Source organism: Octodon degus, unplaced genomic scaffold (assembly GCF_000260255.1).
Source record: "Octodon degus isolate 3935 unplaced genomic scaffold, OctDeg1.0 scaffold00029, whole genome shotgun sequence".
NCBI classification, from domain to species: domain Eukaryota; kingdom Metazoa; phylum Chordata; class Mammalia; order Rodentia; family Octodontidae; genus Octodon; species Octodon degus.
This window is the reverse complement of record NW_004524605.1, coordinates 6634904-6647126: the sequence shown is the minus strand read 5'-3', so window position 1 is coordinate 6647126 and position 12223 is coordinate 6634904. Positions and strand designations below refer to the sequence as shown.

At 52.9% G+C, this 12223-nt stretch overlaps 1 protein-coding gene and 1 pseudogene across 1 annotated transcript in view; one reads left to right on the top strand and one right to left on the bottom strand.

Annotated features, from left to right (window-relative positions):
- Nucleotides 1–4308, top strand: part of Fat2 (FAT atypical cadherin 2) — an 88829-nt gene extending 84521 nt beyond the window's left edge. The window contains exons 23-24 of the mRNA XM_004629367.2: nucleotides 1955–2412; nucleotides 3340–4308. Coding sequence (XP_004629424.1) covers nucleotides 1955–2412; nucleotides 3340–3872 — 991 coding nt within the window. The 3' untranslated portion in view covers nucleotides 3873–4308. The remainder of the gene's footprint in view (nucleotides 1–1954; nucleotides 2413–3339) is intronic.
- A 4373-nt stretch (nucleotides 4309–8681) lies between these two features.
- Nucleotides 8682–9425, bottom strand: LOC101566127 (annotated as a pseudogene).
- Nucleotides 9426–12223: the final 2798 nt, after the last annotated feature.

Genomic DNA, 12223 nt, shown 5'->3' with positions numbered 1-12223 from the left:
CAGTCAGTACCCGTGATGAACAAACAGATCAAACTGGGCAGCACAGGAAAAAGATCGTTTGTCACGGTCAAGCTGGCTTCATTCCAGACGGCAAATGAGGTTCTTTTTTTTTTTTTTTTTTTTTTAAGGAGGACCGGGGTTTTTTTTTTTTTTTTTTTTTTTTTTTTTTTTGGTGGAACTGGAGATTGAACTCAGGCCCTTGCGCTTACCAGAGAAGCGCTTATTCCACTGAGCCATCTCCCCGGCCCCCAATTTTTTTCTTTTTCTTTTTTTTTAAATGGGGCTCAACAGACATAAATCAATTAATTTACTACATCGTGTAAGTAGAATGTAGAATGAAAAATCACTCAATCATCTCATTAAATGTAGAAAAGTATTTGATGAAATTCAACAGCGCTTCACAATAAAAGCGCTGCACGTGAAATGCCAAATATATGCCAACAAGATAGAGGCTATATATATGACCAATCCAGAGTCACATTGAGTGGGAAAAACTGAAAACATCTCTAATGCTAAGAACAACTCAAGGGTCCACAATTTTACCGATTTTATTCAATACAGTACTAGACTTTTTCTTTTTTTTTTTGGTGGAACTGGGGATTGAACTCAGGCCCTTGCGCTCGCCAGAGAAGCCCTTACTCCACTGAGCCATCTCCCCAGTACCCCCTGCCCCATTTTTTTCTGTATCAGGGACCAAATTCATGACTTCGTGCTTGCCAGGCAGGCACTTTGCTGCTGAGCTGTCTCCCCTGCCTATCTCCCCTGATTAGACATTTTAATCAGAAAAATTAGGCAAGAGAAAGGAATAAAAGGCATACAGATAGAAAAAAGATGACATCAGTTATCCCTGTTTGCAGATTATGAAAAAGCTAGACTCGCTGGGTGTGGTGACACACGCCTATAATCCCAGCACTCGGGAGGCTGAGGGAGGAGGAGCGCTGCAAGGTTGAGGCCACCCTGGGCTGCAAAGTGAGTTCAAGACAGGGGAGACCGTGTCTTAAAAAAAAAAAAAAAGCTGCAGAGTCAAAGCAATTGCCTTCAGAATATCAATGATACTCTTCACAGAACTGGGAGAAAACAATGTTAAAATTCATTTAGAAGCACAAAAGACCCCGAATAGCCAAAGCAATCGAGCAAAATGAGAAGGTCGGCACAGCACCTGACTTCAAGACATACTACAGAACCATAGTAATAAAACACAGTGGCAGACATAAAGCCCAACAGGACAGAGGAAAACAGAAATAAACACAGGCATCCACAGCCAACTCATTTATGACAAAGGTGCCCAAAAGAATAAACTACTGGTAGAACGCCGGGCACTAGATCTTCTAGCCTTGCAAAAGGTAGGGAGCCTTCCCCGGTACCTTTTCCCTCAGGAGTGCATAGACCTGGCCGTGCAAGTTCCCAAAGAGGCTTCCACCACCAAAGGCCAGACTGAAGATGACCTGAGAGGTCACATGGCTTCAGGTGCTCTGCCTGGGCAGGTCACCCTCTACAAGCTAGCTGATCTGTGCGGTACCATGTTGGGCTCCTGTGACAGCAGGCAGTATTGATGCTTGGTCACTATCACGAGGTGACTACCGACTTGTGTCTGAGGTCCTGATATCTTTGCTAGAGGACAACTGGGTGTGCCTAATGCCTACATTGCAATCATATGGTTAGCTGGAAATCCCTTATTTGGGGACAGGCCATCCCCTGCCTAGATCTCACTGGTGGAAAATAGTAGACATGTCGAGATCCTAAAGGACACAAGTGGGCACATAGCTGAAGCCCACACTTTCCTGGGAAAGGATAAAAAGTTCTGATGTTGATGTATTTGATAGTAACTGTCTGTCTCTTCATCCATCCTTCCGATGGAAAAGGGTGGGCCCAAGGGTGGGAATCTCTATGCCACAGACTGTGAGAGGACACGGAAAAGACAGACTCAGACCCCTGATGGCTTCCATCCCTGCAGGTGTGAAATGGAGGCAATTGGTTGCTCGGAAGGACACTGTCTAGTCACTCCCGAGATCAAAAGGGGAGACTGGGGGCAGCAGGAGCTCCTGATCATCATAGTGGCCACCACGTTCATCCTTGTGATGACCGTTGGACTTCTCTTCTACTGCCGCCGCTGCAAGTCTCACAAGCCTGTGGCCATGGAGGACCCCGATCTCCTGGCCAGGAGTGTTGGTGTTGACACCCAAGCCATGCCTGCCATTGAGCTGGACCCCCTGAGTGCCAACTCCTGCAACAACCTGCACCAGCCAGAGCCCAGCAAGACGTCGGTGCTGAACGAACTCGTCACTTTCGCACCCAGCTCGAAGCAGCGGCCAGTGGTCTGCAGCGTGCCTCCCAGACTCCCGCCAGCGGCAGCCGCTTCCCACTCTGACCATGAGGCCGTCATCAAGAGAACCTGGTCCACTGAGGAAATGGGTGAGTACAGCCCGGCACCACTCGCCTTTGGGATTGGCGGGGCGGAGTAGTGGACCCAACTACTCTGTTGAGGGCCTGCAAATTTAGCTGCAGTCCATCTAGTTCCTTAGAAGGAGCTGTGAAAGGAGGTAGGTGAGGTCAGGGTGCTCACTGGCTACAGCAGGTGCTAGGTCTCTTGACCTGTAGCCTGTGATCTGCCAGAACCTCGTAGACTCTCAGCAAGGCACCTGGAGTGAAAGGTGGGTGGGGGACACTGCACATTGGTGTTTTGCTGGGAAAGGAAAGGGAAGCAGCAGTCCAGGTTTCTGGCCCCCCAATGTGCAGGTACAACAACGTTGAGTAAGGCTTAGCTGGCTTAGAGGAGCAAACGTCACTCTCCCTTTCGATGCAGAAGGGAGTGGGTTCATAAGGCACTTTCTGCTGAAGCACTAGTTGCAAGAAGTATTTTCATGATTTGCCAGTAGGGGCCCATAAAGATGAAAGAACTTGTTTTAACTCACCCAGTGTTTCAGCAGCAGAGACAGCTCTGGGACCAGGGACTCCTACCTGATACTCTCTTCCTTCACCCCTGTCCATGACAGATGCCAACCTATCTCTAAGTCCAAACTGTGTCTGGTTACCTTGTGGGAGGGGATTAAGCTCCCCATAGCTCCTGGGTGTCCAGCAGGGAGGGTGAGCTGCTCCGAGTTCTCCGCATCCGCCCTTATGCGTCCACTTAGATCAGTGGCAGAGATCTGCAAGATGGGCTGGCTTTCAGTTAAACCTCTGGCCTTGCCCCACTGGATTCCGTGCACGGACCCAAGGTGCTGAGGACAGCGCTGGTAGATGGGCCCCATGTGCCCCTGGAGCCCCCTACAGGCCAAGTTTCGTAGAGCAGCTACAGGAACTCAAAGCCGGCATTCACCCCACCCTGTGGTTCCTTTGCAGTGTACCCCAGTGGCGCTGCTGTCTGGCCCCCGTCGTACTCCAGGAAGGAGCCCTGGGAATACCCCCTCTCCGAAGTGACCCAGGGGCCTCTGCCGCCTTCACCCCCTGGTCACCCAGCCCCAGCAGGGCTGCTGGAGCCCCCTGGCCTCTACGGGGGCTTCCCCTTTCCCCTGGAGCTGGAAAACAAGCGGGCACCCCTTCCACCCCGCTACAGCAACCAGCACCTAGAGGATCTGGTGCCTCCGCGGCGCCCTAGTCCCCGGGAGCGCCTGCTTGCCCCCCGCCTCAACCAGTACACGGCCGGCAGCTACTACCACTCCCAGCGCCGCCAGGGGGGGCCCGAGCCCTGCCTGGCCGAGGGGGGCTACGAAGGGCTGAGCGTGCGCCTCAGCAGGGCGGGGCCCTCCTATGCCGACTGCGAGGGCGACGGGGGGCCTCCTGCGGGCAGGGCCCAATCCCGAGCGCCGCCCAACTACGAGGGCTCTGACACGGTGGAGAGTGACTACGGCAGCTGTGAGGAGGTCATGTTCTAGCTGCCTGCTCTCAAGCGAAGACAGGCACCAGGCCACGGCCTTGGGGCCTCCTTCCTGTAGTGAGGAAAGGGGCCAGTGTGTCTAGGAGAGGGAGGGAAGCCCCTGGACCTAGGCCAGGCTGGGCCGCTTGAAATGTGCTCTTCCCATCCCCCAGCTGGACCTTGAGGTGGAGGGAAGCTGAGGGCAGAGCCCCCAAAGCAGCACTAGGGCCCCAGGAAAAAAGGATGCACAGGGCAGTTACCTTGGGGTGGACCAGAGCCAGGCTGACACACGGACATGCCCCGGGAAGGCAGATAGGACTAAGGATCAGCCCCTGCGGTTGCCCAGAGTGCCCTGCAGAGGCTGGCAGGTTTATGCCCAGGAGGAAGGCACTGAGCCTGTCAGGGGCACGTTCACCTGGCCTGGAGAGGAGTCCTCCTAGGAGCTGAGAGGCGAGCGGGGGAAGGCCACCAGAGACCAGCCTGTGCGTGTGTTCCCTGCACATCTGTGCCAGGCACAGTGTGGGGTGTCAAGGGCTCCCTCAAGGCTTGGTCTCCCGAAGTCCAGCTCCGTCACCCACCTGCAGGGGCATTGCTCAGCCTCCTGAAATCACACAACTTTCAGCCAGCTCCCTCCTGCCAGGATTGTATGAAGCCCTGAACCTTCTTTGTGGAAGAACCCAGACCCCACCGCCCTCTGGGTTCTTCATCGCAGGCTTCCCAGGCACTTTTGGCCAAAGGCAAGAAGGAAATGATTCAGTTTAAAAAAAAAAAAAAATTCTGTGGCACTTTTCAACCTTGCTGTCTGCTGACTGTTCCCAAAGGGATTTTTCTTCTCTAGACACAAGGAACTCAGAATTCCCATTGTGGGAAGGGGAAGGCAGGGCCCTGCCAGCGGACTGTCCAGGCTGGGCCCCAGCCTTTCCTGCCCTCCAGTTCAGCTGCCTGCCAATCAAGTATTACCCGCACTGACTCAGCCTCATGCATGGCCAAGGCGGGTGCCCCGTGCAGGCCGCGGGTACAGAGGGGATGCAGCCAGGACTGAAGGCGGCTGAAGCTAGTGTGGCCTCTGGTGGCCTCGCCACTGCCTCCCCTGGCTGTTTCTCTCCCTGGTCTGCTGCCTTTTCTTGTGGCTATGTGTGGAAGAAAGGAAACACAGAGCCTCCTACCCACAGTCCCTCTGAGCCCGCGGGACGGAGCAGCATCGACAGCGTACCCGTGTGTGTGGTCACGGCCGCATGTGACTGTGAGCCCGAGTGGCAGCATGTGTGGCTGAGTGGTGCTTTTTTTTTTTTTTTTTTTTAACAATAAAGTATCTTTTTTACTGTTATTTACTCTGTCACTTGGCTTCCTTCAGGTTGGGCCAGGACAATGAGAAAGAGGGGTACAGACCCTTCAGGGCTAAGACTAGAAGAATTTGGGAGCCAGATGAGAACTCGGAGATCAGCGAGCACAGTGAACGCCAAGCCTGGGGCAACTGCTAACCAGACTGGTGCTTTACCCAGATGCACAAATCGAGCCCTGAGGGTGGGGCAGGGGAAGCTGTTTAGGAAAAAGTGCCCCAGCATTTTAGTAACCGTTCTCGTTGCTGAGACAAAATACCCAACCCCCACAAGTTGAGGGAGGGAAGGTGTATTTAGCGCATGTCTAGAGGTTTCAGTCTGTAACCAGCTGGCTCCATCACAGAGAGATGGTTCATGGTGGGCAGAGGGCAGCAAGACACCAAGGGGCACCACAGCTTTCGGTCCCTTCTGTCTTACCCAGGCTACTCAGGGCAGGGAGAGCTCACACCCTTAGTCCTGGTGCCCTTGAGCCTAGCAATGCACCGTGAATCCCAGCATCACAAGCCCTAGATCCAGCCATCTCTGAAAAAGTCCTGCCTATGACTGTGTGAAGCTTTGGGGGACACCTAGATGGCAGCCACAACACCCTGACTCTGGATCAGCTGTCTAAAGGGGTTTGCATTCCTTAAAGGTGCATAAATCTGGCTCTGAGAGCCTGACAGCCACCCACCAGCAAGTCAGGCAATCAAACCAGATCAACACCCTCGCACATCGTCCCCCAAGACCCACAGTTGACGGTAGGGGCCGTCCCTGGAGCTGCACTTCGTGGGTGTGGACAGGTGTGTGCTGATGTGCCCTTCACTGTAGCATCGTGCTGAGTGGCTGTCCTGCCCTAAAGGGCCTCTGCCATCTACCTGTTCCCCACTCTCCCCTAATACCTGGAAACCCGGATTGTCTAAGTGTCTCCACTGAGTCCTCTTCGAGAAAGTCACCTGGTCAGAATCACACCTCGTGCAGGATTCTCAGGCTGTCTTTGGTTTTCACTCAGTGGCATGAATATCAGTTTGCTCCATGTCTTTTCGTGATTTGAGCGCATTTTTTGGCTTTAAATAATAGGATGTACCCCAGTTTGCCTACTCTTACCCACTGAAGGATGTCTTGCTTGCTTCCAGATGTTAGCAGTTGTGGCTACAACTGTCTACGCATCTGTGTGCAGATGTAAGTTTTGAACTCCTCTGGGTGAATACCAAGAAGCACAGCTGTGGTAAGAAGCAGCAGAGCGACCTGTACCACTCTGCGTTTCTAGGAGCAAAGATCGGGGGTTCCTCTGGGCCCACATCCTGACCAGCGCACAGCACTGGACTTTGGCCATTGTAGTGTGTAGTGCCTTATTTTTCTGATTGTGTCTCAGGGACAACATACAGTGCCAATCCTCTTTATTTGGGATGAATCTATATATCTTTAGTGCAGTAGTTGATCCATTTTTAAAATCACATTTGTTGTTTTCTCATTGCTCCATTTTAAGAGTTCTTTGCATATTTTGGATAATAATTCTTTATCTAATAGATCTTTTAGTAAACATTTTCTCCTAGCCTGTAGTTTGTCTTTCTATTCATTGGTATCTTTCAAAGAATCTAAAGCTTTAATCTTAGCCCACCTAGGGGCTGGTGAGATGGTTCAGTGGTCTAAAGCACCTACTTAGAGCAAGCTTAGCAAAGCACAGAGACTGCGGTTCAATCCCCCAGCACCACATGCCAGCCAGCCCCGCCCCCTGCTGGGCTGAGCTGGCCACACACACACACACACACACACACACACAAATAAATAAAATTAAAAAAAAATCTTAGCCCACCTTATCACTTCTTTCATGGCAGTGCCTTGGGTGTTGGAGCTAAAACATCACATCTAGAGTCTCTCCTCTGTCAGCTCCTAGGAGTTTTACAGTTTTATAGTTCACGCTGAGGCCTGATATCCATTCTGAGTTCATTTTTGTGCAGTGTGGAAGGTCTGTATCTGGATTCTCTTCCTACGTGGTGTCCAGTTATTCCAGTAGCATTTGTTGACAGCACTGACGACCTCCATTACCTCCTACCTTTGTCCAAGTTCATTTCAGCTTTTTTTTTCCAGTAAAATGAAGACACTACACATTAGCCATGCCCTAACATTGGTATAATAACTGCAAACATAAAGAGCTTATTGAGGGGCTGGTGAGATGGCTCAGTGGTCTAAAGCGCCTACTTGGAACAAGCTTGGTCAAAGCACAGGGACCGCGGTTCAATCCCCCAGCACCACATGCCAGCCAGCCCGCCCCCTGGTGGGCTGAGCTGGCCACACACATACACACACACACACACACACACACACACACACACACGCAATAAATAAATAAATGTTTAAAAAAAAAGAGCTTATTGAAGTACAAATAATACATGGTGACCATTTTGATAGCAAATAATACCAGATCGGTGCGAGTGCTACGTGGGAAACCACAAACAATCTATTGTGTTGCGTTACCCACTTCTAGGATTTTGGGGGGCCCTGGACAAATACCATGTGTATTATATTCATGTAATATTTTTCCTTAAATGGAATTACAGTCTCAAAAATATTTTTATTTACCTTAAAATGACAATATCCTTAAACTAAAGAATTTGCAGGTCACTATTATTTTCTTTTTTTATTGCACATCACTCCTTTATTATACTGATCTGGAAAAAGGCTTGCTTATAGTTATGCTCAGAACGAGTGCTGGCCCATGTGGCGGGGCCAAGCCGGCTGGAACATGATTCAGAAGTCGGACACTGTGAGACGCACTTCGACATGGTCGGGAGGCACGTTCACGGCCACCAAAGCAAGGCAGAGGGATCCTAAGCCACACAGCAGGACGCACGCCCATGCACAGGGGCCAGATCTCGTCCTATACTGGTGTGAGGAATGGCTTCCTTTCTGGTGACCACATGTGGAACTATTCAACCACCACTAGACGCCCAGAAGGGTTTTTGTTTAGATATGTAATTTGTCTTTTGCAGAACAATTGAAAATTGATTAACCCCAACCTTCTGGAGCCAGCTCCTCTAGGGTGAGGGAAGAAACTACTTCAGTCACCAAGCAGGTTACCTTCATCTCTCACTGGAATGTCGAGGGCTCGCTGACTGACCGGACTACAGAAGAGCGCAGGGCTGGCTCCGGGGAGCAGCGTGCTCAGGCCGCTCCTCATTGGTCGTGCCTTGGCATGGTTATCGCTGTCCCCTACTCAAGCAGGTCCTTAGTAAACAAAGCAGAAGCACTAGACAGTTACTACCTCTCAACTGTCCTGGATAAGAAGAGCTTTCCCTGAGCTTGGACTGAGAACTAGAGCTTGTGTCCTAGAGGTCCTGTCCTGACTAGATTCTATCAAGGGAGTGGGTGCAGGAGCCGAAAAGCTAAAGGGAAATGGGAGCCTTGGGTCCCCATCCGCAGCTACAACACAGGACGCCTACAGATGTGGTCAGTGTGATGGGGGTGGGGGGGCGGAGGGGGGGTGGATGGGGCGCGGGCTGTGGTGATCTTCACTTCTTGGCCTTGCCCTGGGCAGCCACAGCTTCCATGGCTTTGCGCACGGTCTCTTCAACCCCGAGGAACTGCATGGCTTGATGGGCTTTCAGTTCTTGTCCAACTCGTAGACAACAGGAATACCAGTTGGCAGGCTCAGCTCCACAATGGCTTCTTCAGGGAGACCTTCCAGATGCTTGACTTCCCCCGCAGGCTGTTGCCGTGGGCTGCAATCAATGCCTTTCCCCATCCTTGATCCAGGGAACAAGTTCTTCATTCCAGAAGGGCAGAGCTGTGGCACTGGTGTCTTTCAGACTCTCACAGGAAGGCAGCTGATCTTCAGTGAGGTCTGCACACCTACGATCCTTGCCGATGTTGCTGTAGAAGGGGCGGTCAGGCTCCCTCGGGGTGGTGGGACATCGTAGGAGCGCCGGCAGATCGTCACCCGGGCCCCACCGTGCTTGGCAGCGGTCTCTGCTTTATTAAGGCCAGTCAGGTCCCCACAGTGCCGCTCATTGAGACGCCAAGTTCTCACCACTGGCAGTCACATCTGGTCAATGGCATCCAGTACTGTCCGGAGGGTCCGGATTGCTCTTTTCTGCAATGAGGTAAGGCAGATATCAAATTCGTAGCCAGCATGTCGCATCACCTGCCCGCCTCACTTCGCCTCTTCATGGCCCGCCGGGCTCAAGTCAGCATCATACCAGCCGCTGAAGCGGCTCTCCAGGTTGCCGGATGAGCGCCAGCTTGTAGGCAGCCATGGCGACGGGGCAGGGAAGCTGTACAGTGAGGCTGCAGCAGCCTGAGATTCTCTTATTTTCTAACACATATGAAAATATGTAACAATTCAGATAAAAAAGAAAACTGTCCAGCGCCACAATAATGTGTTCTCCGCAGGGCTTGGGGGGGGGGGTGAGGGGTGGCTTGGAGCCAGCACCTCGAAGTTTTCAGCCTGAGTTCAAAGTGACACCCAGGCTGAGTTTCTGCCCAGCTCAGGACCGTGCCCATCCCCTGCTCAGATCTCTCTTGGTCTCCCTCAGCTGCACCTTCCCATATCAGCCACCAGGGGACGCTCTGAGGACCCCCCACCCCACCCCCCACCCCCGCGACCTCACGGTTTCCAAGGAAATCCTTTCATCCTAAGCCCCTGGTGCAAGTGGTTCTGAACCTCGCCAGTCTGAGAAGGCAGATGGATTTTACAGCCCACCTGAGTAACCTTCCTCAGCATCAGCAGCACCTCTGCAGCAACGTCCTCCTCGCTCTAGCCCAGATGCTGTGCAGCCTCACAGAATCTTCAAAAGATCCCACATTACATGCTTGGTCACAGGCAGAAAAACCAAGGCTTAGAAATTGAGTAGAAGGTGTGGTGCTATGAATAAGTGAGGTCCCAAAGTCTGGGATTCACAAGGCCAGGGCTCTAAGCTGGTCAGCCCAACCAGCTGTGCCTGATATGTGGGTTCACAAAACACAGGACAGCTCGAGGACCCCAGAAAGCCAAGCATGGCCACGAGCACAACTCAGGGGCTGAGCTCAGAATGAGCCAAGACCGCTTCTGAGTGTAGGTGACATTAATGGAGCCAGTGTACCTAGATCTGGGGAGAGGGGACTGGTCAACTGTGGGGCTCACCCCAAGCTTCTGCTTGAGCCCCTCCCCCCCATGCAGTCTTGGAGCAGAACCTCAAAGGCCAGCCAGCAGCCCTGAGCATGGCTGGAACCGAGGACCAGATGGTCAGGGGTAGGGCAGGACCCGAACCCTCTGTGATCAGGGTTCCAGAAGCAGACAGCCCCGCTCCCCAGCAGCTCAAGCCCTGGGCCACAGGGAGCTAAGACACAGCTTCGTTCACGTGGAGGGCTTGCAGCCAGCATGTGGCTGCTCAAGGGCAAATGTGGGATCCAGAACCCAAGCAGTCTCTGGAGGAGGCCTGACGTCACAGCAGAACCTGCTGCGAGCGAGCGCTGCCGAAGAGCAAGGGCACAGCCAACAGCCTTCTGGCCTTGGACAGAGGATTACAAGATTCTGAAAGAGCTGGCAAAGAGAAGTGTAGTGCGTAAAGTCTGCAGGCATGGAGGGACTGGAGCAGGGCCCCAGCCAGCCTGAGGCATGATGGACCCCTGTGCCTCTATGGGACAGAATGGACCCTTGGGGCCCCGCACTGCCTAAAAGCCCACAGCACAGACCCTGAGCACCGGCTCAGGCAGCCTCTGCTGCTCCCTCCTGATAACAGCCTCCTGCAGGCTCCCTGAACAAAGCAGCAGACTCCACAGGTCAAGAAAATGGTCTTTGGGATTTTCTTAGGATTCCCTAATCTGTCTATAAGACCCAACCACAGCAAGTGCTTGGCTAGATGGAAACAAAATTCATAGGAAACATAATCAGGGCAGCTCCCTACCAGGCCAGAACAGCATCCCCTGCTACAGGACATGACCTGGAGCCAGCAATCAACCAGCTCCACAGAGGACCGGCCCCTGAGGGATTGGGGCTTCCCGAAGGCTCAGGACCTAGAAAAGGTGGCCACGTACAATGTCCCTTGGAGTCCACAAGGGCTGGCTCAGCAGACCCGAACCTGTGGATGCCCCAGTCCCTCATGTGAAGCTGCGTGGTGTTCACGTGTAACTTACAAACATCTTTCGTACACTCGAAGCTGCACCAGATTATTTATGGTACTCAAGGTAATGGAAACGTTAGACAGGCAACTGGTCTTCCAAATTGTTTAGGGGACAGTGATGAGGAGAAAGGCCTACGCATGTTCAACACAGATGCATTTTCTTTTCTGTGGCCACTGGGTCTGCAACTGGGTCCTGCAGGAAGGAGGGTAGCACAGCCATGACCCCACCCAGGTGGGTGGGAGGCCGAGAGGCCAGAGCAGTGCCGTGACCGAGGGAGGGGCTGTAATCTTGCCAGCTGAGGGAGGGCCCAGGGAGGAGCAGCCATGTGATGTGGGTCTCTAAGGTGAGCTCAGAGTGAGCGGTGACAAGGGCCAGGGAGCTCGAAGCCAGGGCTGGTGGCTCTGCCAGATGCCAGTGGAGGAGGACTTGGGGCAGACACCGATGCAGGCAGGGAGGAGGCTGCCGGGGCAGCTTTGGGATCCCCAGGCCTGGGGACTCCGTGTCCACTGAAGGAGGAGTGGTAAGGAGTGGCAGATGCAGACCACAGAAGGGAGATCCCAGGGGCAGACGGATATGAAGTCAGAGAGCCAGCTGATTGGGAAATATGTCCAGGTGAGGTATTTGACTTTTATGCCTGGCTTTACAAAGTGGGGACACTGGGGTCACTGTCCCTTGGTGGACTTCAGTACCTAGAGAGACACCACAGGCAGAGCCAGTGCCCAGCAGATGTTAAATAGCCAAGCATTTCCTCTGAAAAGCCAGGGCCACAGCCAACAGCCACACACACACACATCACCTGTGAGCCACAGCCAGGAGAGGGGCGCAACCCTGCAGCTGCAGGTGGACAGCAGCGGGCGGTACGAAAGCCCTGGCTCCCGACGGGGATAGGAATGGTCAGGAGCTGCGAGGTAAGAAAATTGGTCTGAAGGGAAAAAAATAGGCATAAAGAATT